Source organism: Castor canadensis, chromosome 6, assembly GCF_047511655.1.
Source record: "Castor canadensis chromosome 6, mCasCan1.hap1v2, whole genome shotgun sequence".
In the NCBI taxonomy this organism is placed as follows: Eukaryota; Metazoa; Chordata; class Mammalia; order Rodentia; family Castoridae; genus Castor; species Castor canadensis.
In genome coordinates, this window is record NC_133391.1 from 78,146,769 (window position 1) to 78,174,275 (window position 27,507).

Below are 27,507 nucleotides of genomic sequence, written 5' to 3' on the forward strand. Positions count from 1 at the left end.
AATAAATAAAAATTTAAAAAATTATGTAAAAAAGAAAAAAAAATCACCAATTCAAAAACAGTGAAATTTCAGTCTTAGTAGTTCCGCTGTTACTCCTTTAGCATCTAGACCTGTCTGTGTCTCCTAGGCAGGTTTGGAACACTCCTGTGGCAGGTGGCATGTGGGTAGGGTCCCATGGGCCTGCCGGGGGAGGCCTGTCATTTAGGCGATCTAGTGGGCCTTTGGAGTGTGGGCCTAGCGTGCCTGGAAGGTGCAGGCCCAGCGGAGTGGAGATCGTGCATGTCTGTGGATCACTGGCTTGGCAGGCTTTAGGGGCATGGTCCTGGAGGAGATTGTGCTGTGCCTGTGGATGCCTGATTGGCAGGCCTTAGGGGCTCAGTCCAGCAGCAATCGTGGGGGTCTGAGGGGTGGGAGTTTGGGGGAGCACAGCCCTGCTGGAGCCGAGGAGCAGGCCCAAGGATTGGAGATTCCGTGACCTTCAGAGCAGTGGCTCTGCAGGCCAATGGGGTGGGGCTTGGCATGCAGCACAGGCTGCTCTTTTAATAAATCATGGTGTGGAGAAGCCTTCCATGAGCTAGGGGTTCAGAGTGCTGATGTTTCAGCTCTTCCTGGTGCTTTACCTCAGCCAAGTGTGTCTCCAGCACTCAGCAAAGTCCCTGGTTCACGGAGCTCACACAATCAGTGGCTGTGTCCCAGTTGCCATCTTGGATCTCCCCTGGTTAGTACATTTTGTGTTCTGTTTAAATCTTTTCATACTCCAAGGTCATAAGAGTTTTTTTTAATGAGTTATTTTCAAAGATTAATTATTTTGCTCTTAATATTTAAAGTTAAAATCAACTTAAAATTTGCAAATAAGTAATACTGGGTTTATTTTTCCAAAATGAACCATATATTGAAAATATGATCCAGTCACAATTAATTTTGAAATGTGATCTTCATCATAAACCCAGTGGCCAATGGGTCTGCTTAAGTATTGAGTTTTTCCTCTTTGTTAATCATACCCTATCACACTGGTTTAATTACTATAGCTGTACCATAGATTTTATTATGAGAGGTAAGTCCTCCATTAAAACAAACTATTTTGGTTTTTTTCTTTATTCATTTATTGATATGTGCATACATTTTGGGGGCCATTTTTCCCCCTTGCTCTCCCACCCTACCACTTTCCCTCCTCCCAACCCCCCTCGCTTCCAGGCAGAACCTGTTCTGCCCTTTTCTCCAATTTTGTTGAAGAGTAGACATAAGCAATAATAGGAAAGACATAGCATTTTTGTTAGTTGAGATAAGGATAACTATACAGAGAGATTCCTAGCATTGCTTCCATGCACAAGTGTATTACAACCCGAATTGATTCATGTCTACCAGACTTCTTCACTACTTCCTGGTTACCTTCCCATATTGACCTCTGTTGTTTTAAGGTTATTGTATTAGCTCCTCTGCAGTGGGGACATCAAACACTTTCAAGTTTTGGGTTTCCTACCTTTCCTTATTCCTCCTGTATGTGTTCTCCCCTTAGTGTGTGACTCAAGTCTAATAATATTACTGCATTTGTTTTAGATCTAAAGTGTACATATGAGGCAGAACATACGATTTTTGGTTTTCTGAGCCTGCCTAACTTTGCTTAAGATGATGTTCTGCAGTTCCATCCATCTACTTGCAAATAAAATTTCATTTTTCTTCTTGGCTGAGTAAAATTCCATTGTGTATAAATACCGTATTTTCTTAATCCATTCATCAGTAGTAGGGCATCTTGGCTGTTTCCATAACTTGGCTATTGTGAATAGTACTGCAATAAACATGGGTGTGCAAGTCCTTTGGAGTAACCTGAGTTGCAATCCTTTGAGTATATCCCTAGGAGTGGGATTGCTGGATCATATGACAGATCTGTTTTAGTTTTTTAAGAAACCTCCATATTGTTTTCCAGAGTGGTTGGTTGTACTATCTTGAATTACCATCAGCAGTGTATGAGGGTTCTTTTTTCCCCACATCCTTGACAACATTTATTGTTGTTGGTGTTCCCCAAAGTTCATTTGGAAACATAAGGAACCACGAATAGCCAAGGCAATACTCAGCAAAAAGAGCAATGCTAGAGGTATCACAATACCTGACTTCAAACTATATTACAAAGCAATAGCAAGAAAAACAGCATGGTACTGGCACAAAAAACAGATATGAAGACCAGTGAAACAGAATAGAGGACCCACATGAATCCACACAGCTATGACCACCTTATGTTTGACAAAGGCACCAAAAACATATGATGGAGAAAAGACAGCCTTTCAACAAATGTTGCTGGGAAAAGTGATTATCTGCCTGGAGAAAACTGAAACTAGATCTGTTTGTCACCCTGCACTAGTATCAACTCAAAATGGATCAAGGACCTTAATATCAGACCCAGAACTCTGAAGTTAGTACAGGAGTGAGCAGGGACTACTCTGGAAGAAATAGGTATAGGCAAGGACTTCCTCAATAGAACCCCAGCAGCTCAGCAACTAAGAGAAAGGATGGACAAATGGGACTACATAAAACTAAAAAGCTTCTGCACAACAAAAGAAATGGTCTCTAAACTGAGGAGACCACCCACAGAGTAGGAGACAATATTTGCCAGCTATACATCAGACAAAGGACTGATAACCAGAAGATACAGGGAACTCAAACAACTAAACTCTCCTAAAATCAATGAACCAACAAAGAAATGGGCAACTGAACTAAACAGAACTTTTTCAAAAGAAGAAATTCAAATGGCCAAAAACCACATGAAACACATCTCTGGCCATAAAGGAAATGTAAATCAAAACCACACTAAGATTCCACCTCACCCCTGTTAGAATAGCTATCATCAAAAACTGACTATTTTGAAGAGCAGTTTTAGATTCACAGAAAAAATCACCAGAAGATACAGAGATTTCCTGTATCCCCCTGTCCCCACCATGCACAACCCTCCCTATTACTGAAATCTCCCACCAGAGTTGGGATTGATACTGAAATATCTATCTATAGATAGATAGATATAGATAAAACTATATTAAGACATCTTTGTCACTGAGTCCATAGTTTAAGGTTCCCTGTTGGTGCTGTATATTCTGTAGGCTTGGACAAATTTATGATAATATGTATCCTTCTTGAGTATTATACAGAGTAGTTCCACTGCAAAAATCATTGTGCTCTATCTCTTCCATCCCCTAGAACATCTGGAAGCCACTGATCTTTTTACTGTCTCCACAGTTTTTGCCTTTTCCAAAATGTCTTATTGTATGAACAATACAAATGTCTTACTTGTACAGAATTGTTCAGATTGGCCCTTTTCACCTATTACTATGCATTTAAGATGTCTCAATGCCTTTTTGTGGGTTGATAGCTCATTTCCTTTTGGTGTTGTATTACAATTTACTTATCCATTCACTGTTTCAATAGGTGAATAAATGTGCTATAAATAAACATACCTGTCCAAGTTTTTATGTGGCTATAAATTTTCAACTTCCTTGAATAAATACTAAGGAGCATGATTGCTGGATCACATAGTAAAAGTGTGCCTGGTTTTGTAAGAAATTTCCAAACAGTTTCCCAAATTGGCTGTATCATCTTTCATCCTCACCAGCAATAAATGAGAGTTCCTGTTGCTCCACATCCTCCTCAACATTTGGTGTTATCAATGTTCTGGAGACTGGCCATTCTAATAGTCATATAATGACATCACGTTTCTCTAATGGCATATAATGTGGAACATCTTTTTATATGGTTATTTGCCTATCTTGATTGATAAGGTGTTTCTTAAAGTCTTTGACCTATTTTTTTGCATGTAATTGTTTTCTTATTGTCAAGTTTTAATAATCTATATATTTTGGATCAAATATGTCTGTTGAAAATATTTTCCACTAGTCTGTATCTTTTCTTTTCATTCTCATGGTAGAGTCTTTTGCGGAGCAGAAAAAAATTAATTTTAATCAAGTTTAGCTTGATTTCCAGAGGAAAATTTTCAATAATTTACCTTTAATGATCTTCACTGTAAGTTTTTAAAGACACTCTGAATATTCTCTTCCATTGTTATTTACTAACAATTTTATCATTAATGTGCAGTGAATTTTGTTGAGTGGTTTTTTTTTTTTTGGTGATGCTGGGTTTGAACTCAGGGCCTCACACTTGCTAGTGTGAGAATCAACTGAAGGTAGGTCTTTTCTGTCAAAGGAGTTAATGTATAACTATCATTGTGTAGATGCTAGCTAACCTCCCGAATTGCTGCCTACGTGCTTTGTGAAACATTGCTTGATCATGCAAGGTTCTTGAGGTCAGACAAAGAGCTGTTTACTGCCAGGTACCCTAGTCTCAAACTGCTTGATGAGTAAAATGTCATCTCCTGTCCCCTATCTTCAGGGGACCTTTAGAAATCATTTTTTCACTGAGCTATAAAAATGTCACTGCCTCAGAAAACCTTGCCCTTACCCCAAATAATAGTTAGCTCATTGGGAAGATTTGAACCCAAACCCATCCATCAGGGTGAGGGGCAGAGATATAAAAACTGAGCTGACTACACACTCAGTGTGTTCTGCTTATCAGATTATGGTCTGTGGCTGCACCCTTCTGCAGAAGTAAAACTTTTCTTTTCACCCTGCTGAGTGACTACAAGTGTTTCTTTGATTATCATTTGGGACACTACACAAGTGCTCTATCACTTAAGCCACTCCATCAGCCCTTTTTTGTATTGAGTATTTTCCAGATAGGGTCTAGTGAACTATTTGTCCCAGGTGGCTTTGGCTGTGACCCTCCTGATTTCTGCCAAGTAGCCAGGATTATAGACAGAAGCCACCTGGCACCTGGCTTGAGTGTCTTTTTCTGCACTCATTGGGATAATTGTATTATTTCTCTCCTTTATTTATTAATATGAATTACATTGATCTAATTTAACTCATTGCATTCTTAAAATAAGCCATATTATCTAATAATTTATTGTTTCCTTCTTATTTATCTCTGAGTTTTATTTTTATTTAATTAATTAATTTATTTATTTTGGTGGGACTGGAGTTTGAACCCAGGGCTTTGTGCTTGCAAAGTAGGTGTTCTGTCACTTGAGCCATACCTCTAGTCCATTTTGCTCTGGTTACTTTGAAGATGGAGTCTTTCAAACTATATTCCCAGGCTAGCCTCAAACCATGATCTTCCCAATTTCATCTTCCCAAGTAGCTAGGATTACAGGTGTGAGCCAGTGGCACGTGTTAAGAAAATGTCCATGTATGTTTATAAAAGATTGACTTGTCATTTTCCTTTTTAAGTCCTATTCGGATTTAGATGTTATAACCTGTTCAGATTAAGCTAGTACCCAAATAATTTGGGAGATGTTTTCTATTTTCCTATTCTTTGAGTTTATATACATGGATACTCATTCTTACATAAGTACTTGGAAGAATTAAACATTGTGAGACAGAATGATTTTTAATTTAATTCATAGATTTTACTAATCAGACTATTTTTTTCCTTCGGTTTTGGAGAATCAGGGTTTTAAAGGATACTTTATATAAATCATCAAATTTATTGTCATAAAATTGTCTATAATATTTCCTTTTATATTTTTAAGATGTTTGTAGGTTGGGTATTGATTCTCCTTTCCTCACTCCTAAAATTGGTAGTTGGTGTTCTCTCTTTATTTTCTTGAACCTAAGAGTTTTAAATTTTATAAATCATTACAAAAAACCATGTTTCAGCTTTACTGATTTTTTTCTCTTGTATATTTGCCATCTATTTCATCCTATGAAATATGCAAGTTTGTGTGTGTATATCCTCATTTTTATTAGTATTTGATTTGCTGTTTTTTCTACCTTCTCAGATAAAAGATTGTTGACTTTTAGTCTTTCCTTTCTAATACATGCACTTAAGATTTCAAATTTCCTTCTAAATTTCTTTTTGATATGTCAGTTCTTAATTTTTACCAAGCTAAAATATTTGAAATTTTCTGATGTGATTTTATCTTTCTTTTTTCTTTTCTTTTTTTTTTTTTTGATGCTGGGGATTGAACCCAGAACCTCATGCATACTAGGTGTAATTTTATCCCTGATTCATGGGTTTCATTATTTAATATTGAAGCATTTGGGGGATTTCTTGTTTTATTCTCATTTCTGCCTTAATTCTACTGTTGTCAAAGAACATACTGAATTAATTCAATTCTTTTTTAAAAATTGAGGCTTGCTTTATGACCCAAGATATGGAGAATTTTCATAATATCCCATCCACATGTAAACAGAACATATGCTTTAGTAAGCTCTGTATGTGAATGTATTGAATATGATGTTACTATTATTTAAGTACTCAATATTTCATGTTTGTGTGCCTTATTATATCAGAAATCGAGAGGGTTATATTAAGTCTCCAATACGATTGTGGTTTGTCTGTTTTTGCATTTGAATTCTGCCAATTTAACATTTTATAATTCACAGTAATCTTTTGGGGAAAAATATTCAGTCTTGGCACTCACATATTTCTGGTATATTTATATGTAAATATAAAGCATCTGTGTGCATTGCTAGTAATATATTTTCTTTAATATCTCCTTTATCTTAAATAAATGAATAGCTATACTAGGTTTATTTTGGCTCATGTTTGTACCATACACTTTATCCCACTTCTCTCTGTCTCTTGCTCCCTCTCTCATACTTACTTGATAGTATACCGTTGGATTTCTTAAATATAGTCTGACAATTTTTTGTTTAGTCTAATTAGAATTAATGTAATATCTGATATGTTAACATCTATACTTATAATTTATTTTTCCTTTTTTTCCTAAAGCTTTGTTCTTCTTTTGGATTATTCAATACAGTATTTATTATTTAAAATTAATTTATCTTTCTAGTTATCCTTTTTAGAGGTTATCCCAGAAATTTCAGCATGCAATTACAGCATCTTGATCCATAAGGATTTAATTACAACTAGATTACAGCAATTACAATATCTTGATCTGAAAAAATCTAATACAAATTATTTTAATTACTAGTGATAGTAACTAAAATTCTTTAACTCTATACCTCTGCCTTTTGCATCATTACCATTATGAATTTAAGCCTCAGATAGTCTTTAAGAAATCATTATTTTTGTCATGTACAGTCAACATTCAATCAATAAATATTACCCTTCCTGTCACCTTTTGTTTCTTCTGGAAAGTCTGTATTCCCTTTAGGATTGCTTTCCTTTCATCTAATGAATTCCACTAAAAGTCTTTCTTTTAATAAAGGTTTGACTGTGATTAATTCTCTCAATTTTTGTTCATCTGAAAACTTCATTTTTGAAGAATATGCTTGCTGGCAATAAAATTCTAGCCTGGTAATAATTTTCTTTCAGGACTTAAAGCTATTATTCCTTTGTCTTTTGTTTCCATAATTTATGTTAAAAGGAAAATTCTCCATTTTACCAATGTTCCCTTAAATGTAATATGTAACTTTGGGGAAATGCACTGGGGTTTAAACTCAGGGCCATAAGCTTGCTAATCAGGTACTCTACCACTTGAGTCACACTTCCAGCCCATAATTTTTTATGTTATTGTTTTTGAGATATTTTTTCTCTTTGAATTTGGTCTTGAGCAATTTTCCTATGGTGGGTCTGAATTACTGTATTCTTAATTTATCTTTTGTGCTTCATAAACATATTGAAGGGTTAAGGACTTTTTACCAATTTGGAAAATTCTTATTATCTCTTCAAATACTATTAATTACCCATTCTTATTCTCTCTTATTCTTCTAGGATTATATAAGAGGAGATTGTTGTATCCCACATGTCAGTAATGTTCTTTTGTATATTTAATTTTTTCTCTGTTTCTAGTTGGATATTTTCTATTGACCTGTCTTGCATTTACTACTAATCTTGTATTCCTTTACTCACATTAAACCACTTAAATAGTTTGATGTCAGATATTAAAATTTTCAATTATATAATATCCATTTTAAATTTTAATTTCCTGGTGAGATTCTGTTTTTACCTAATTTCTCCATTGTTTCTTATTTTTAACATATTACACATGCTTATTTTAACATCTTTGCCAGTTAGCTCTAATGTATTGATCTTGTAGGCAATTTGTGTTATGTTTTATTTTCTCTTGGTTTTATTCAGATCATTCTGTTTTGTTGGCACCTTTCAATTTTTTACTGAATGCTGACCATGTAAAAAGATGTCTGGGATCAAGATGACATTATCTTCCTCCAGGAGGAGTTCACCTTTTCTTTTATTAGGTTGATAGAATCCCATCTAATCAAATCATCTTCTTTAATCCAAACAGGCCCTATTCAGCTTCTTTGCAGCCCTGATAAGCATAGAATTTTCATTGGAGAACCTGGTATGTTCTCCACAGTCCCTTCCCATGACAGGTTACAAACTCTATTGTATAGCAAGGAAAACCTCACTCACTCTGCTTTTTAAGAATATTTCACTTAGGTTTCTAGTCTTCTTCCCTGGGCTGCCCCGAATTTGACAAGTGTCCTGAGGAGAAAAACTGGCTAAGATTTTGAATCCTCCCTGTTGCCCAAGGCTTCTGCATTATTCTGTCCCTGTCGAGATCCTGTTCTTTGCTTTTAGACTTAGTCCATTTCTGTGGAGTAAAACTGACTGTAGTGCTCAGTTCTCATCCCTACAGATTTTCCTCTTCAGAAATCTTAGTCTATCTAATTCTTATCATATCATCTTTCTGTTGCTTTAAAGAGAAAGATTCTTTTAACCAGTTTTTTATAATTGCTTTTTGCTATCAGATATCCATCTAATTCCACTAAATGTAATGCATAAGTTTTAAGCTTATACTAAAAAATATATTTTGTAACTCTTGATCATAAAAGAAGAGGGTATCTTAAAGAGATACGGGCTAGCTACATTGCTTTCCCTAGAATTTCTGCTCTTAGAACAGCACGTTAAGAAGTTGTAAAAGATATATTTATATTAGAATAATTTAAAAACATATTGGGATGGGTGTTATCAAGATATTTGGCCTTCAATCTCTATTTTTGTTCTGTAACCATAGAAATGATCTATTTTATAAGGTATGCATGTCATGGGTATTATTTGGATCGTTTACTACTAAATTCTAGTAACTGGATTTCAAAGTATTGACCTCTACTACAGACTGCTGGTAAAAAATGATCCATACTTATAAACTCAGAGATGAGGTGTATATTACACCAGCATCATTTGAATGATTATACAAATTGAACTTTCCTGGCATAAACAAAAAAAAAAGTAAATTTGAGCCAGGCATGATGGCCCTTGCTTGTCATCACAGGACTTGGGAGCCTGGGCTACATAGTGAGACCTTGTCTCAAAAACAAAACAACAACAAAATAAAGGTGAACTTGGATTTTATGATATTGAAATATATTAGTGAAAATATCAACCACATGTATTACCTGTTGTCATATATAAAAGGTATTTCATGAACTGAAGATGTACCTTAGTGGCAGAGTACTTGCCTACCATGCTCAAAGCCCTAAGTTCAATTCCTGGAAGTGCAAACAAACCCCATATTTCATTTAAATAGCTGATAATAAGTAATGGAGAAGTCATTGAAGTTGACTGCTCTATGTATGACTTGTATATTTGTTTTGTTTAATTCTGTTCTCATTTCAATTTTTAAACTAAATGAAGGCTTAAAACTATGTTCCAAGAATAACTTAAATGGTCAATAATTTTCCTTTTATTGTATTACATCCTTAGGAACAAACAGTAATTCATAGAAAAGTACAAATACTTAAGCTCCAATAGAATGATACTTGAAATTTAAAAACAAAAGTAAGCTCTTAATTGCTCATATTCTGCCAAAAGTTCAATGAAGTTGTTTTATAGTCATATGTGTATCAATTTAAGTAGTTAGAAGTCACACTATCAGCTTAGCTCTCTGAACACAACATAAAACATGATATTTCAGATAAATTCATTACTGTTCCAATCTATTCTGGAACAAAATCATACCTATTTTATATAAGTATACCTTCAGATTGATTGGAAAATTATATTAACTCAGAATAACTGAATGTTACATTAAAGAACAAAACACAAGATAGTTAAACATTAATAAGGAATCATTATTTCACTGACAAATGTTGTCCATACCTGTTTTAATAAAGTAAAATCAATAATCAGAATTAAACAGAACAGTCTAAACTCAGAAGAAATTTCCTGTTTAGAAAGGTGGGGAGATGCCACAGGAAAATAAAAGCAAATCCACACAGTAAGTGTACTTGGACTTGTCACTATCAGGTAAAGAAAGGAGAAGGAGAGATATGATGTCCTCATGAGTCCTGAATTTTTTGGTGGAATCTGGGGCATAATTCAAGTTCTGAAATAATTTTGTAAAGGACTTATAAATTTTATCATAAAATGAGAATTATTTAAAATTTCTAAATCTTAGTATTTGTGGAACACTTACAATGTGTGTGGCAAGTAACGAGCAATGGGAAAAGGGTCACAATTTTGTATATTAATGTTTTAATGAAGTGCATGTTTATATACAATTTGGGAGAAATCAGTATGTGAGATTTTATGTTCATGGCTATTCAGGGGCTAAAGTGGACAGATGGCCAACCAAAAATGTCAAAGTAACTAATAACGAATTTCAAACACTCTGGTCTTGAAAAGGTGAAGTTATAAGGTAAAGACACTTGTCACAAATTATAGAAAAATCAAGATTTCATAGAAACTTTCTAATTTTTCATAAAACACTAAAAAGTTCATTAAGATAGAGCATTTATACCACTTGAGCAATTTATACTTATGGAATAATTAATCACCAAGAGATAAAATGTGGAGAAAATATGCACTCAATGTCCACTATAACTAAAAATGCTAAGCATAATTAATACCACTAAAAAAGAAAGTTTTAGTGCTGTCAGGAACATGCATGGGTTTGGACAAGTGGTAAGAAGTAGACAAGGTAATTTGTTAAAGGCATTACAGAGAGGAAGTTTACCAAAGTTAATGAGATTCTCAAACAGGACACTTAACTGAACACAGCGCTATTCCTACAGTTGGGATTTTCCTTAACTTCTCTCCCAGCGTCCTCAATCAGTAGCTTTGGGAGTACTGGCTTCAGGAAGTTGAACTCACCAGTCCCAGAGTCTCCAGTCAGACACACCTCGTACTGGTAACTGTGGGACAGGGTCCCCGCACCGCTGACGTCCACCAGGTGGCCCGGAAAGTGGCCCTGGGGCACCGCACAGCCAGACACAGAGGCCGCCCTGCTCCTCCTGCACAGCCGCACCGCCACGAATGCCAGCACACACAAGAGGAAGAGCGACGACACCGACGCCAAGGCCACCACCAGGTGCAAGGTGAGCGCGTCGCCCTGCCCCTGCTCGGCCGCCGCTTCCGGCAGCGGCAGGTAGGGCTGGGAGAAGCCATCCACCAGCAGCACGTGCAGCGTGACGCTGGCAGACAGCGGCGGCTCGCCATTGTCCCTGACCAGCACCAGCAGCCTGTGCTTGGGCGCGTCGCGCTCGCTCAGCAGCCTGGCGGTGCGCACCTCGCCATTGTGCGGCCACACGCTGAAGAGCCCGGGCTCCGTGGCCTTGAGCAGCTGGTAGGACAGCCATGCGTTCTGGCCCGAGTCGCCGTCCACCGCCACCACCTTGGTGAGCAGGTACCCTGGCTCGGCCGCCCTGGGCAGCAGCTCGGTGCAGGGCGCAGAGGCGTTCTGCATCGGGTACAGCACGAAGGGCGAGTTGTCATTGGCGTCCAGCACCAGCAGGCGCACGAGCGCCTGGCTGCTGAGCGCGGGCGAGCCGCGGTCGGCGGCGCCCACGCGGAACTCCAAGGCCTGCAGGGCCTCGTAGTCCAGCGGCCTCAGGGCGAACAGCTGCCCGCTGTCCGCGTCGATGGCCACGAGCGAGGCGAGGGCCAGGTGCGGCTCTGGGGGCGGCAGCAGCGAGTAGGTGAGCTGGGCGTTGGTGCCCGCGTCCCTGTCTGTGGCGCTCACGCTGCCTATGTGCAGGCCGGGGCCGTTGTTCTCGCGCACCCGCAGGGTGTAGGAGGTGTGCGTGAAGGCCGGGGCGTTGTCGTTCACGTCGGACACCTGCACGCTTATGCTGTGCTCCGTTTGCAGCCTGGGAGTCCCCATGTCTGAAACCGTGATGGTGATGTTGTACTGAGATGTGCTCTCTCTGTCCAGTGGCCTTTCTGTCACCAGGGTGTAGAAATTCTTGAATGTCGGTTTTAGAACGAAGGGAAGGTTGTCTGGAATGGAGCAAATCATCTTCCCATTGTCTCCAGAATCTCTATCTCGAATTCGGAAGATTGAGACTACTGTCTCAGGAGCATCTTCTGGGATGGAGCTGGTGAGTGAAGATATGGTGAGTTCTGGGGCATTGTCATTCACATCCACCACCTCTATGACCACAGTGCCTTTCCCAGAAAGGCCTCCTCCATCCCTGGCCTCAAGGTCCACATGGTAAGATTTGATTTTTTCAAAGTCCAATTTCTTCTTCAGTCGGATTTCTCCAGTGACCTCGTTTATGGAGAAAGTTTGCTGAATTTCCTCGGATGCTTGCCACAGGCCATAGGAAACAGTCCCGAATTCCCCAGCATCTGCATCCCTAGCCAAGACGCTAAGGATTGGTGAATCCGCAGGGCTGTTCTCCAGGACCTGCACCCCATATGGGGTGTTCACAAACTCGGGAGCATTGTCATTGACGTCCATGACCAGGATTTGAACCAAGACTGAGCCAGACCTTGGTGGGGACCCACCATCTACCGCCATGAGGGTTAAGCTGAACTCAGCCTGTGCCTCTCGATCCAGCGCTTTGTCCTGTACCAAGTCTGGGTATTTCTTGCCCTCACTGTGATTTCGAGTGAGAACGTGAAAATGAGAATCAGGGCTGATAGTGTATTTTTGAATCCCATTGCTGCCCACATCCAAATCCTCGGCTAATTTCATTGGAAATACAGTGCCTGGCTGACTGTTTTCCAGTATTTTCAGGAGCACTTCCCTCTCTGGGAACACTGGAGCATGGTCATTTATGTCCTGGATCAATAATTCTCCTTGAAAATATTGCACTGGCCTTTCCAAGAACACCTGGAAGTGCAGTACACATGGATCCATAGGACCACACAGGTCTTCCCGGTCTAGTTTCTCCCTCAGAAGCAAATCTCCAGTCTGAAGATCCAGCACCAAATGCTGCTTGTCATCGTCACACACCACCCGTGCTGACCGGGTGGCCAGTTCCCCAGTTCCCAGTACCAGCTCCTTGCTCAGGTGGGCTACATAGGAGCCGCTTTCTGTTTCCTCTAGCATAGAAAAACGCATAGGTTCCGCGTGAACCAGAGACAAGAACGCGATCAAAATAAAAAACAACACTTGCCTGTTTGGATGAATTCTCTCCAGGTTCTCCATGTTGGTTCTAATCCAATTCTTTCAGGAACCAGAAAAAAAATTTTTTGAGATATGCAATTCCAATTTCTTGCTTGGAGGAATAGCCACAAATTTTCTTTTAATCTTGAATTAATTTAATATATCGCTGAGCAAATCCTTTGGTAGCTCCGAGTTCCTTGGAAAGCTTCTTGCCCATTAAAAATAATTTAGTTCCGCAACACAAAAGGGTATGTGAGCTCCTTGGGTGCTTTACTATTTTCACAATCTTAGCCTGCAGCGCCACCCTGCGTCCTGATTGAGAAAATGTTTTCAAGATCAAGCACTTTTTAGACGTTTTCAAATTAAAGCCATTTTAAACCGTGCCTGTAACATTTATAAACGTTGGCATTTCTTTAAATTGTGCAATTAATAAGGACATTCAGTTATATATCATGAGGTGGAATAATTGTGATCACAAAGAAAGAGAATAGCTCAGTCTCTCCACACACTTATCTGTGGAACTTCAAAGAACTCCATATTCCCTTTGTGTAATCCAAACAGGAGACATAAGTTCTTACAAAATTTTTAATTTAATTCATAATAGTTATATCTTTTTGTTTCCAAGAACTTAAGGACTTTATGGTGATGCTAAAGTTTAGGTTCTATTTTTCTTTTACACGGGCATAAATAGGAGTACAGTTGAATAGAGAGAGCTTGTTTTGTATTAGGTCATTTACTGTGTGAAATAAGACACATTAATTATAGAAATAAGGCAAAAGTATTAGAACCACAGATATAGAATTGGAGAGGAAGTGAGAGTTTTTAGACAAGGAAACAGGTTTAAAAATGACAAGACTTTATTATGCTTGGCTATTACTAAGACAACATCAAGACAAAATCAAGTAAGTAAAAATAATTGAATTTTACTAAGATAAAGGCATTAGGTGTACTTATTTAGTTAGATAAGTATGAAATATATTCTGTAAAGAGTATGCCTGATACTACATTCACTTCTTATATTGTTGATATATTTCTTGACCAGCTGATTTGGGGGAAAATGCAAGCACTGAGTGAAAACATTTTAATCTGTGATTAAGGGTTATCTTAGAGCTTGTCTACTTGTGTAAGGTGAAGGTGAGAGACTTGTATAAAGTATCCAAAGATTAAGATTACTCTGACACCATAAGAAAGCATTGGTAGCATGGAGACAGTTAATTTATTGGTTACAGTTGAGAGTACCACTTATCTTGCTGCCGAAAGGATTTCTTGTCCTTAAATATTTTGTTATTTCACTTAATTATTGTATTAATTATAATTTATAATTCATGTTAAATGAATTATTTTTAAAGCATGTCAATCTAAGAGTCTTATAATGATAAAGTATTATTGAAATTATATTGTATAGATTATAGTACTCATTTAACAAGGAACCGTTAAATAAATTAACCCACTCAAATAATTGTTTCTATCTATATGAGCACATTGTTGGATCATACATTCAGCCACAGATATGCCTGGAACTGAATACAGAAATCTAAGAGATGAGAATACAACACGTGTTAAGCACTACTTAATTAAATTTACATTGATTCTATTTCTAGTAATAAATTCTTACCATGGCTGCAGCAATGACAATAACACTTAGAATTTCTTTCTCACTTAAAGTTAATAACAGGCCATCAAGAGTAAATGAAATGAAAAATAGAAAATATATACTGAAAAGAATAAAAAAGAGAATTTTTTGACATAAATGGAAAACAAATTCCTGGTAAAAGAGAAAGTTGTTCCCAATATAGTAGCCAGGTTCTAGTTAGACTCAAAAAAATTCAGGTGAAACTATGTTTTGTTTTCTTATTCCTACATATTTATGAAGAAAGGGTGCTAAGAATCAACTCTTTCCAGTTCCTTTTGCAATAAAAATCAAGTGAAATGTAAATAATAGCAACATTATATGCCAGTACATATATGTATTGTTCTAAGCATTTTACATAGTATGTTAACTCATTTTATCTCCTAAACAGCTCTATGAGGTTGGAACATTTAGTAGACACATTTTATAGATAAAGAAGGTGAAGCACAGAGAGTTTCATTAATCTCTCCAAAGCTGTACACTATGTGAAATGGCAGATTCAGGATTTGAACTGTCACACAGTGGCTTCATATCTAATCAAGTGATGGGTTTAATATTATAATCAAGAAGGGTGACTTAGGATGGCTTAGCATATTATATTATATCATGCATAGATTAAACTCTCAAACTGTGAACCTTATCAAGAAAAAAAATCTATATATTGTACCTGTATCAAAAGGAATTAGTGCTATAAGTAATGATCATCTAAAAAGTGTTCCATTAGGTAAAGTATATTTAAAGTTACAGTCATGAAGTGTGACTTAGAAGGATGGACTAACATATCATATCATGGATTAAACTACCAAATTGTGAATCTTATCAGGAAAAAGTCTATATACACTAACTCTTGTATCAAAAGGAGTTGGTGATATAATGATCACCTAAAAACTGTTCCATTCCAGTCAGATAAAGTATATTATCCATTCTGAAGGATTCTTATGATAATTTATGTAATTGGTTGCCAGATCCAAAGCATAATATTTAAAGTTCTTTTTTAAAATTTTAAACACACAAAGAGGTGCTAAGCACAGCAACTCACACCTGTAACCCCAGATACTCAAAGATGGAGATTGGGAGGATGGCAAAAAGTTAGTGAAATCCCATCTCAATCAATAAGCTGGATGTGGTGGCCCAAATGTGATTCCAGTACACTGGAGACCATAGGCAGGAGGATTTTACTGGCCAAACATGGGAGACCCTATCTGAAAAATAACTAAAGCAAAGGACTGGGGGCATGACTCAAGTGGTAGAGCATGAGTTTAGCAAGTGAGAGGCCCTGAGTTCAAACCCCAGTACCACCAAAACAATATATCCAAAAAGATAAAATATATTCAGGAAACTAAGTAGTTGCTTTTACTCCTTGACTATATATAGGCAAGAATGTTAAACATTACTGAAGAAAAAAACCTTTTTAAAAGAAATTGGATTCAAGTACTCTTAAACTATAAAATATTAAATGCACACTTTTAAATTCTGGATAGTCTTTTGTTTTTTTTTAACGAGAGTGTGTTTTAAACTTCATGATGACTTGATGGTCATTAACGTGAATGGAGAAAGTAGAGGGAGATTAAACATTAATTGTTGAAAGAGCAATAAATTAGTGACCTTGATGTTAGATTTTTGTGCATGTATGTGGTGCTGGTAATTAAACCCAGGCCGTCATGCTTGCAAGTGTTCTACCAAGCAGCTACATATTAGATTTTAACTAGTGTTATTAGTTCCTTAATATTTCTTAATATTCCTTAATATTTCCAATAATATTTCTGAATGTTAAGCTAATAATAATAAATAGTTAATATAAGTAGTTAGTGAAATTCCTTGTAAATTATTTTTTGACTCGTACTAGAGAGATATAGATTAGAATAGATTAGATTAACAAACTGGCCATTGGGATGAAATAACTATAAAGCAAACAATAGTGCTCACTGGTAAAAGTGAACTACATTTATAATAAACTAAAATTTAATGTCTGCAAACATTCTGAAATTAAACTTACATTTCTAAAAACCATAATCATGGAAATGCAAGTATAGGACAGAGATATTTGGATAACTAGAGCTTGACTTGAGAAATTTAGGATGGAATCTAAGATTATTTCTAATAATTACCTCTGGTACACACTAAATAAAAAGATAGTATTATATGTTTAATGTGTTAAAATAATCAAATATCTATTTTCTAACTTGGAATACCTCTTAAAATCAGGAAGTGTGACTCCTTCAAAAATTTTTTTCCATTCATAAGATTGTTTTGGCTATTCTAGGTGCTTACATTTTCATATGAAATTTAGAGTCATTTTGCCAATTTCTGCCTAAACAATGGTGATATTTTGACAGGGCTCACATTGAACCTGTAGGCCAATTTGAGGGTACAACCATTTAGATAACATTGTTTTTCCATCCATGAAAGTTCCTTTTAGTAATATTTTCTAGTGTCCAGTCTAAAATTCTCCGACTTCTTTTGTTAAGTATATTCCTAAGTATTTTGTTCCTTTTGGTACTATCATAAATGGAATAGTTTCCTCATTTCATTTTTGTTTCAATGCTAGTGTATAGGGATACAATTGATTTTTAATATTGATCTTACACCCTGTAACCTTGCTGAACTTGTTTACCACTTTTAGCAGTTCTTTATGGATTCTGTGGGATTTTGGTTTTGCAATATCACATTATCTGTGAATACTTTTCTTTTTTAATTTTATAAATTTTATGTCTTTTTCTTTCCTAATTGCCATGACTAGAACCTTGAGTTCATTGTTAATAGAAGCAGTGAGAGCAGACATGCTTGTTTTGTTCCGGATCTTAGGGCAAAAGCTTTCAGTCTTTCACTATTAAATATGAAGTTGGCTGTGGGTTTGTAGCTGCTGTTTGTCAGGCTGAAGTCTTTTCATATTATTTGTAATTTGTCAAATGTTTTTAATCATGAAAAGATGTTGGATTCTATAAAATGCTTTTTGTATTAATGCTTTTTGTATAAAAATGGTTTTGTCCTTTATTCTATTAATAAGATGTGTTGCATTGATTGATTTTTTTTGTACATTGAGCCAACATTGCATTCCTGGGCTAAATCTTTCTTGTCTGTGGTGTGTGAACATTTTATGTTAGTGGAACCATTGCTAATATTTTGTTGAGAATTTTTGCATCTAAACACAGAAGGGAAATTTGCGTTTAGTTTTGTTTTTTTGCATTGTCTGGTTTTGTCATCAAGGTAGTATGAGCCACATATAATGTGTTGAGTAGTGGTCTCTGATCCTCTAGTTTTTGAATGAGTTCATCAAGTTTTGGTGTTCATTCTTTAAATGTTTGATAGAATTCATCAGTGAAGTCATCTGGTTCTGGGCTTTTTTTTTCACAGAAAGTTTTGCTTACCAACTCAATGTCTTGTTACAGGCCTATGCAGATTTTGTTTCTCCCTTAGTTTTGGCAGCTTGTGTGTTTCTAGAAATTTTCCATTTTATCTGTGTTTGCCAATTTGTTGGCTTAAAATTATTTGTAGTATCCTCTTATAATCCCGTTTTTGAAACCCTCTTATAATCCCCTTTTTGAAACCTGTAAGGTTGATTATAATTTCCCCTCTCTTAGTTCTTAGTTTGCTAATTTGAACCCTCTTTTTTAGTTTAGCTAAAAGCTTGCCAACTTTGTTGATCTTTTCAAGTCAGGAACATTTCGTTCAGCTGATTGTCACTATTGCTGTTTCTGTATTCTCCTTTTCACTTATTCCTACTCTTACCTTCTCGTTTCCTTTGTTTGTTTTGGATTAATATGCTCTCCTTTGGTTTTCAGTTTTTTAAAGGAGAATTTTGAGGTATTGGTTTGAGATCTTTCTTTTTAACATGTAGGCATTTTCAGCTATAACTTTTCTTCTAAGCACAGCTTTTATTGCATACCATAGGTTTTGGTATATTGTATTTTCATGTTCCTTCATTTCTGAGTACTTTTATAAAGTCATTGTAATTTTTTCTTTGATTTACTGGCTTTTTAGAAATATGTTAATTCCCACTGATATATAAATTTCCTAAATATCTTACTTACTTCTTATGCTTTCTAATATCATTCCATTGTAATTGAAGAACATGCTTTGTATGATTTTCATTCTGTAAAATTTGAGACTTACTTTATTACCTAACACATGACCCATATTGGAAAATGTTCCATACACATGTGAGAAGAATGTGTATCTTGCTGTTGTTGGGTAGAGTGTTCTGTTGCATATAGTTGGTTTGAAATATCACTCAAGTATCCTTTTTCTTGAAGATATTATATTCAGTCATTCTACCCATTGTTGAGAGTGGTGGTGTTAAAACTTTTCAGCTACCATTATGGAACTATTCATTTGTGTCAGTTTTTGCTCCTATTGTTTTTTTGGAGCTGTAGTGTTAGGTGCATATATGTTTGTTATTATTCTACCTTCTTACTGGATTGACTCTTTATCATTTAAAATGATTTTCTGTAACTCTATTTTTATTAATATTTAAATTTCATTTTATGGTCTATTTTGTTTACTATTAATGTAACCATTCCCCAGCTCTCTTTTGATTACTGTCTATGTGGTATATCTTTTTATCATCATTAACTTTCAACATATTAATGTCTTTGAATGTAAAGTGTGTCTCTTAAAGGCAACATATAATGGGATTATTTTTACAAATTTATTCTACCAATTCCTGCTTTTTAAGTTGGAGTGTATCATTCATTCACATTCAATAGAATTACTTGTAAGATATTTATGCCTGCCATTTTGTTTTGGTTTTCATCTCTTATGTCTTGTCCCTCCTCTATTATTGTCTTCTTTTGTAATAAATACATATTTATTTAAGTACCATCTTAATTATCTTGCCATTGCTTTTACTTTTCTATGGAGGGTTATTTTCTTATTGGGTTCCCTAGTTATTAAAATTAACATCTTAAATGTTATGAATCCTGTGAAGGGTACATAGGATTTTATTTTTATATAGCTCTGTTCCCTTCTGCTCCTTCATGTTAATTATTACATGAGTTACATTCTTACAAATTATGTACCCATGAGCTTAGATTCATGATTATTGTTTTAAGCAGTTGTCTTTTATTTTATTTTATTTTTAGATCGGTTGTTTTTAATGAAAAATACTTATATGAAATAAAATCTTTCTGCAGAGAATCAAAACCATCCTAAGATTGTAGTCAAAGAGAAATATTGCAATACTTTAAGAAAGCAATAGTCTATATGAAACCACATATACTAAATTATTAATTCTGGCTTTATTTTCTGCTAATTATGTGAATTTGAACAAATTATTTGATTACTCAGAGTTTCAGTTACTTTTTTTATAAAATGTGATTGATAGCATCAGTATTATTAAGACTTATGATTATATAGAATGTATTCAATCAATAAAAGTTATATTTTAAGCAGTTGTCTTTTGGGGGTTTACTGTTATGTTTTCTGTTTCTTTATTTTTTTACCTCATTATTTTATTTAAGTTTTAAAAAATTATTAGGATATATTCATTGTACAGAGGGGATTCATTGTGACAATTCCAAACAGGCTTATATTGTACTTCTAACCAAAGTACAATAGTAGATCATCCCCACCCACTCTCCCCCTCGACCTCCTCTCCACCCCACTTAAAGCAATTACAAGAGGTTTCTTTGTACTTTTTCACATAAGTATATAAATTCATATAAGTCCACCAACCATATTCCCTCACCTTAATCTCCTTCATTCACCCTCTCCCCTCACAAGTACCCTCCCACACTCAATACACTGTCTATTTTTCAGTCCTGTCTTTCATTATTGATATTTAAGTCAATGTTCAAAGGAGTTTCTCATTGTATCCCTGCTGTGAGTATACTTTACTTTGGTCCATTCAATCCCTTCCATTGCCTTTCCTTACCCCTTTACCTCCCACCCCCCCATTTTCAACAAGTATATTCAATACATATACTTACATCCTTTAATTTCACAGATGTTATGTTTTATGATGCCATAGATGCTCTATCATTCTCTTTTCCTTTCCTTCCCCAAGATCCACAGAGTAGTTCCACTATTACAAACATGTTTTACATTAGAGTTTGTATATGATCATGTTTGTTTTGTGTTTATGTTTATCTTTTGGATCTATCTTCCATGTATAAGAGAAAACATATGGCCATTGTCTTTCTGAGTCTGGCTTACTTCACTTAACATGATGTCCTCCAATTGCATCCATTTACCTTCAAACCACATAAATAATAACATGTTGTTCTTATTCCTTATAGCTAAGTAAAACTCCATTGTGTATATGAATCACATTTTCTTGACCCATTCATCAGTTGTAGGACATCTGGGTTGTTTCTGTGGCTTGGCTGTTGTGAATAGTGCTGCAATGAATATAGGTGTACAGGTGTGTCTATTGTACCCTGACTTACATTCCTTTGGTTATAGTCCCAGGAGCAGTATCACTGGATCATATGGCAGTTCTGTCTTTAGCTTTTTGATGAATCTACATACTGTTTTCCATAATGGTTGTACTAATTTGTATTCCCACCAACAATGGCTCAAGTCGTATAGCACCTGCCTAGCAAGTATAAGGCCCTGAGTTCCCACCAAAAAGTGCTCCTTGTTTTTAAAATTATTGTTGTACTAGGGGGTACATTGTGACATTTACAAAAGTTTTTACAATAGATCACGGTTGAATTCACCCCTCCATCATTTTCCTCTATCACCCCTCCCCCCAAGCAGTTGTCTTTTAAACAAAATTTTACCAAGAAAAATACATTTATACTATACATACACATCTATTTCTTCATGTAAATTAGTTACTCTTTAATTTCAGTTTATTTTACCCTACATGACTATGTTTAATATTTTTTGTAGGGCAGGTTTGCTAACAATGGATTCTACTAGTTTTTGTTTATCTAAATAATGTCTTAATTTTTCTTTCCCTTTGGTGGATATAGACTTCTTAGATGATGATCTTTTTCAGGACTTCGAATGTCTCATTCTAGTGTCTTCTCATTTCTCTGGTTTCTGTAAGCAACCAGTTATTAAATTTGTTGAGTATCCCTTGAATGTGATGAGTCATTTTTCTTTTGCTGTCTTTGATACACTTGTTCCTGAAATTCCAGTCAGAAACCTCTCACACCAATTTATCTGGAACCAGGTCCCAGTCATGTTTATTCCCCAAATGCATAGAAAGAGAACTTCTTATGAACAAATGTCCACTGACATTTCTCTATCCATTCTCTACATTTGAACAGTAGCAGAGAGAAATGAAACACAAAGGCTGAGTTCAATCAGACCAAGAGAATGGGGATGCTGCTGGCATAAGTATTTTTCTTTGCATGGTTCAAAAAATGGGAGGGAGTCTGGAAAAAGTCCGTAGGGGTAGGATGAACATGGCAAATTGAGGTGGCTTGTAGTTATTTTTAAAACAGCACCAGCTTGTGGCTGACTGGAACTGTCACTTCAGAGTATAGATCAGAGTTCCATGTTCCATACTTCTGTGTTTACACATCCAAGGCTTTGAGGTCTCAAAGATAAAACAGTCATGAGTTCTAGTCCAAGTTACCATCCAGGTTATCACCTTGTTCTACCTGGTCAGCTCAGTGCACAACACAGAATTGCTTTGCAGTGAATTTTCTTTGTCATGTAGCTATTTTTGGATATTCTAGGACACCTCATGCAGCTGAGCCTTGCTGCTCACTTCTAGGAAGCAAACCCCAAACACTTTTAGAACTCACACTCTTCAAGAGTCTCAAAAACCAGTGTCATCAAAGCATATGGATTCCTTTTACACCAAGAGAAGGTTGAGGTTTAGATCTCATGGCAGAAGTGGGGAAAGACACTAGGTGTTAGTCACTATATAGTGTCTATTTTGGGCACTATTGATGTCCAGGGAAAGAATGCTTCCATTGTGGATAATAAGATGCATGAGAATAAAGAAGTGACAGTCTCTGAGAATTCTCTGAGAATTTTACCTCATAGAGTAAATGCAGAGCAGTGACCCCCAAGGGGGCTTTGACCCACCTCAAATTTATCTTTAGAACTTGGCGTACCTAGCAAGCTTCTATATGTGTATCCAAGTTGACACAAGTTTCTCAATTAAAGCTTGATTTTTCAGACGCCAGGGAAGAAACTACCTCAAGACCCTCATTCTCCTTCCTCCCTACCCCAAGACTATGAATACTAGTACTAGTGTGAAGGAAACCTACAACAGAACATAGTCAATAAAGTCACCAAGAATATGAGGAAGAACAACACCATGAAAAAACAGATTAAATAATTAAACTCAATAATTGAGAGACTTGTTTCTATACCATAAGAAATAGAGATTCCAAACAACATGAAAAGAACTTAAAATATATTTAATTTACTCAAACACATAGGAAATGATAATTGTGAGATAAGTAAAAGTTGTTTTTCAATTGGAATATTCGAAAAAGAAAATGATAGTTACTCCAACAAAAAGTGCAGTATATCAAGTGAATCTCAGGTTGGGGACTAGCTAATAGATCATCAAGAATAAAAAAGCCCTAGAGGTGGAGCATTTTGGCAGATTATGCGCTTCATTCATGTGACCCTGTTAATGAAAAAGTTAGGGTCACAAAGGAGAGACTATATTCTAAACAGAACAAGAGAGGAAGAGCATCAGGAGTCAAGAAAAAGGTGACAGGGCAGCTGAAAAACACAGAGAAACACAGAGGTGATTCAGAGCAAAGTAGGAAACAATTCACAGGTCTAACCCCCAAGTCTATGAGGAGAGAGGAAGCTGAAACCACAATCACAAAATAAGCCATCCAAACCTGGTGACAGTAGACTGGCAGAACTAATGACAGGATAAGCCCACATTTCTCACAAGTATGAAACCCAGTCTGGAGATTTGGTATAATAGTTAGTCCTCCTGTGTGGCAGGCTAGCACTGGAAAAGAAAGACATTTTTCGCTCTCCATGTCTTGGTGTGCTATAGCCAAGCACCCTTTTGAGAAGGAGCCTATTGTTTGAGAGTGAGATATTCTGGGAACCTGACAACAAGGAACACTTGTGGCCCAGAGAGCCTGGGGATATCCCACCACAGTATCTGGGCAGGATACATCCATAAGAAGTGGTTATGCAGAGGAGAAGTGTCTGCTATGGACACACTGAGAAGTTTAAGCAGCAGGGAGCTAGAGCAGAGAAGGGTTTGTCAGCCAGTGGCCCCTGTGTGATGAGGAGTGAGGGTCATTGCCTGAGGATCACTGCAGAAACAGCTCTGAGCTGTGGCTAGCTAATTGCTCAGTTTCCAGGAGTTACCTCCTGGCTGAATAGAGTTTGTTGCCAAGCAAGACCAAGAACTGTGAGCCTGAGTCCCAAGGATCACTCAATTTCCCCAACCTCCTTCATCTCACAGCATGATGAACTGCTTTGTGGAGTCTGAAAGTGCTGAGACCTCAGGCAAAGTGCCTGATTCCTTCATTTCTCCCCATGCAGTGCAGAAATTGGTGCTCTGTTTGCTTCCTCATTAGGCTTGGATGCTTGCTGCCTTAGGGGCACAAACTGGGAAGGCCTGTGAAGGAAGTGGAAACCTGCCTACTCACAGGATTCAAGGCTCCTCTGGCCAGCATTGGCTCCCAGTACACAAAGGAAATTTCTAAACTGAATGCAATTGTTGTTGAATGGTGGTTTGTCTTCTCTTCTTTGAATAGCACTGAAGATTGAGCCCTCAAGAGAACTCTGATCACTAAGTAGTCAACTGAATAAAATTGGAGGAGAAATACATTCCAAGGGACATGTAAATCACAACCTAGAAACACAAGAAATATGAAAGAGCAAGTCAATATAACTCCTCCAAAAGCTCATAACACCTCAATAACCAAACCCAAAGGTATTAACTGGCTGAAAAGAGAGACAAAGAATTCAAAAGTCTACCTTTAAAAATGATCAATGACCTCAAAGAGGATTCAAACACACAGCTGAGTGAAGTAAGGAAATCAATTCAAGACACGATAAGGAAGCAACTAACACAACAAATTCAGTAAGGATATTGAAATTCTGAAGAGAAAACAAGCAACAAGGTCGGAAAAGAAAAATTTAATAAATCAAATATAAAGCACAGTGAAAAGCATCACCAATAGACTAGACCAAGCAGAAGAAAAATTATTGAGGATTGAAGACAATATTAAGGAAATATTATATCCAGTTAGCAATAAAAATAATAAACAAGCATGACCACAACTTTCAAGAATGCTGGAACATGATCGAGAGATCAAATCTAAGAATCCATGGGGAAGAAGGATCTCAGATACAAACTAAAGGCACAGAAAACCTATTCAGTAAAATTATAGCAGAACGTCCTTAAATCTAGGGAAAGATATGGATAGATACATACAGGAGTCACACAGAACTTCAAATAGACATGACCAAAAAAGAACCTCTGCATACCATATTGTAGTGAAAATGTTAAGACTAGGGATTTAAAAAATATTGAAATCCTCATAGGAAAAGTCATAGTGGCTGGAGGAGTGGTTCAAGTAGTAGAGTGCCTACCTAGCAAGCATGAGGCCCTGAGTTCAAACCCAAGTGCTGCCAAAAAAGATAGCTTACTTACAAAAGCAAACCCATCAGAATCACTTCAGACCTCTAATCAGAAACCCTAAAAGCCAGGAAAGCATGGAATGATGTATTTCAAGCTTTGAAAGTAAAGAATTGTCAACCAAAATTATTATATACAGCAAAGCTATCCTTTAAAATGAATTGAGAAATAAAGACCCTCGAAGATAAGCACAAACTAAACCAATTCATGACTGCTAAACCATCATTGTGGAAGATACTTAAAAGAATCCTACACAGATGAGGAACTAAGACAGTCACAAATATTAGAGTTTGGGAAAGACTAAATTTCAGGAAAGGAATAGAAAAATACATTTTTAAAAGGAGAGATTCAGTCATGCTCAAATAAATAAACCAGAAAACTCCCAATAGGAACAAGAAAAGAACAAACAATGCTTGAATCAATGGGGAAAACAACCAACAAAATGATAGGACTCATCAAATAAACATAAACTTAAGTGGTCTGACCTCTCCAATTAAAGGATACAGAGAGATCCAAGATGGCAACTAGGGCACAGAAGCAGACAGTGTGAGCTCCATGACTCCAAAACCTCACTGAGACACTGGAGCCACACTTGATGGAAATAAAGCAGCAAAGAGAATCAAAACTTTGACACCCTGCACCCCTAACCTGTGGAAAGCTTCTCCATGCCACGTTACACTGAGAAAACAAGAGGGCTCCTGCTGCTGCCAGACACCAGCTCCAAACCTGATTGGGAGATATTCAGCAGACAAAACAGGTGAGCACCAAGCATCATGTGGTACTCCCACAGCCACCCCTGGAATAAACCAGCATAGCACCCTGGGCAGACTGACCCCCCCAAAAAAAAAACCTGAGTAAGCAAGTAACTGAAAACTAAAACTCAGCAGAGGGGCAGAGTTGCTGAAAGTGCACCACCCTGGAGAAGGGGGGATCAGCTGATCTCCCCTGGAACTTTGAGTAAACAAAAGCTGGAAAGGCAGAAGGGCTGACAGCAGGTTGGTGATAAGCTGCTGCCTGAAATAGGGCAGGTAAAAGTCCACAAAGCTCATCTCCTGAGCCAGTGAGCAACTTCCAATGTCAAATGACACTGCAAAATTGGAAAATAATCAGGAAACCATCACAACATGCTGACAGCAGGGGTCTTGCTGATAGATCACTGACCTTGCCCCAGAGAAAGGGAGTGAGGCAAAGAAACAAGGCCCCAGTAATCAAGCACAGTGAAAACCCAACTCCAAATCAGGACAGCTGGTGGGCTACAGAGCTGATTCTGGAATATGAGGACATCATACAAACTTAAACTGCCACACAACACTGAGGGAAGAGCTAATCAAGCAGCAGTCTCTGAAAGACAGAAAAAAAAAAACACTACCCAACTACCTGGCAAGACTACAACAGAGCTTCTGCTTAAATACAAACACCAGGATTGGATACTGGAGGAGTAACACTAGAACTTAAAATAAGACTGAAATTCTATTGTTCCTGAACCTGGAATTTTTGTTTGTTTGTCTGTATGTTTGTTTGTTCTGTTTATTGTTTGTTTGTGTTTGTTCATCTCTCCACATTGATTTCTTTGGGTTTTTTTTGTTAGTTTTACTATTGTGAATTAGCAAATACTAAATTACACCCAGACCAGGGTTTTCAGATGATATGATGCTATTCTCAAAAGATCATAAAGACTCCACTAGAAAACTCTTAGATTTGACAAACACTTTCAGCAAAGTAGCAGGATACAACATAAAAAACCAGTAGATTTTCTATATGTCAATAATGAACATGTTGAGAAAGAAGTTAGAAAAACAATATTATTCACAATAGCCTCTAAAAAGTAAAATCCCTAGGAATACACTTATCTAAGGATATGAAAATCCTCTATAATGAAAACTATAAAAAAAGAAAAAACTGAAGAAGACAGAAGTTGGAAAGGCCTCCCAAGTTCATGCATCAGCAGAATTAATACTGTGAAAATGGCTATATTACTGAAAATGATCTCAGATTCAATGCAGTCCCCAACAAAATTTCAATGACATTCCTCACAGAAATAGAAAA

The 27,507-nt window shown here is 36.7% G+C and overlaps 1 protein-coding gene across 1 annotated transcript; it reads right to left on the reverse strand.

The window, feature by feature from the left end:
* Positions 1–1,222: 1,222 nt before the first annotated feature.
* On the reverse strand, positions 1,223–13,576 carry LOC109702588 (protocadherin beta-4-like). Its single transcript, XM_074076832.1, has one exon. It carries the CDS (start codon positions 13,343–13,345, stop codon positions 10,958–10,960), a length of 2,388 nt encoding a protein of 795 aa, XP_073932933.1. The 5' UTR covers positions 13,346–13,576; the 3' UTR covers positions 1,223–10,957.
* Positions 13,577–27,507: the final 13,931 nt, after the last annotated feature.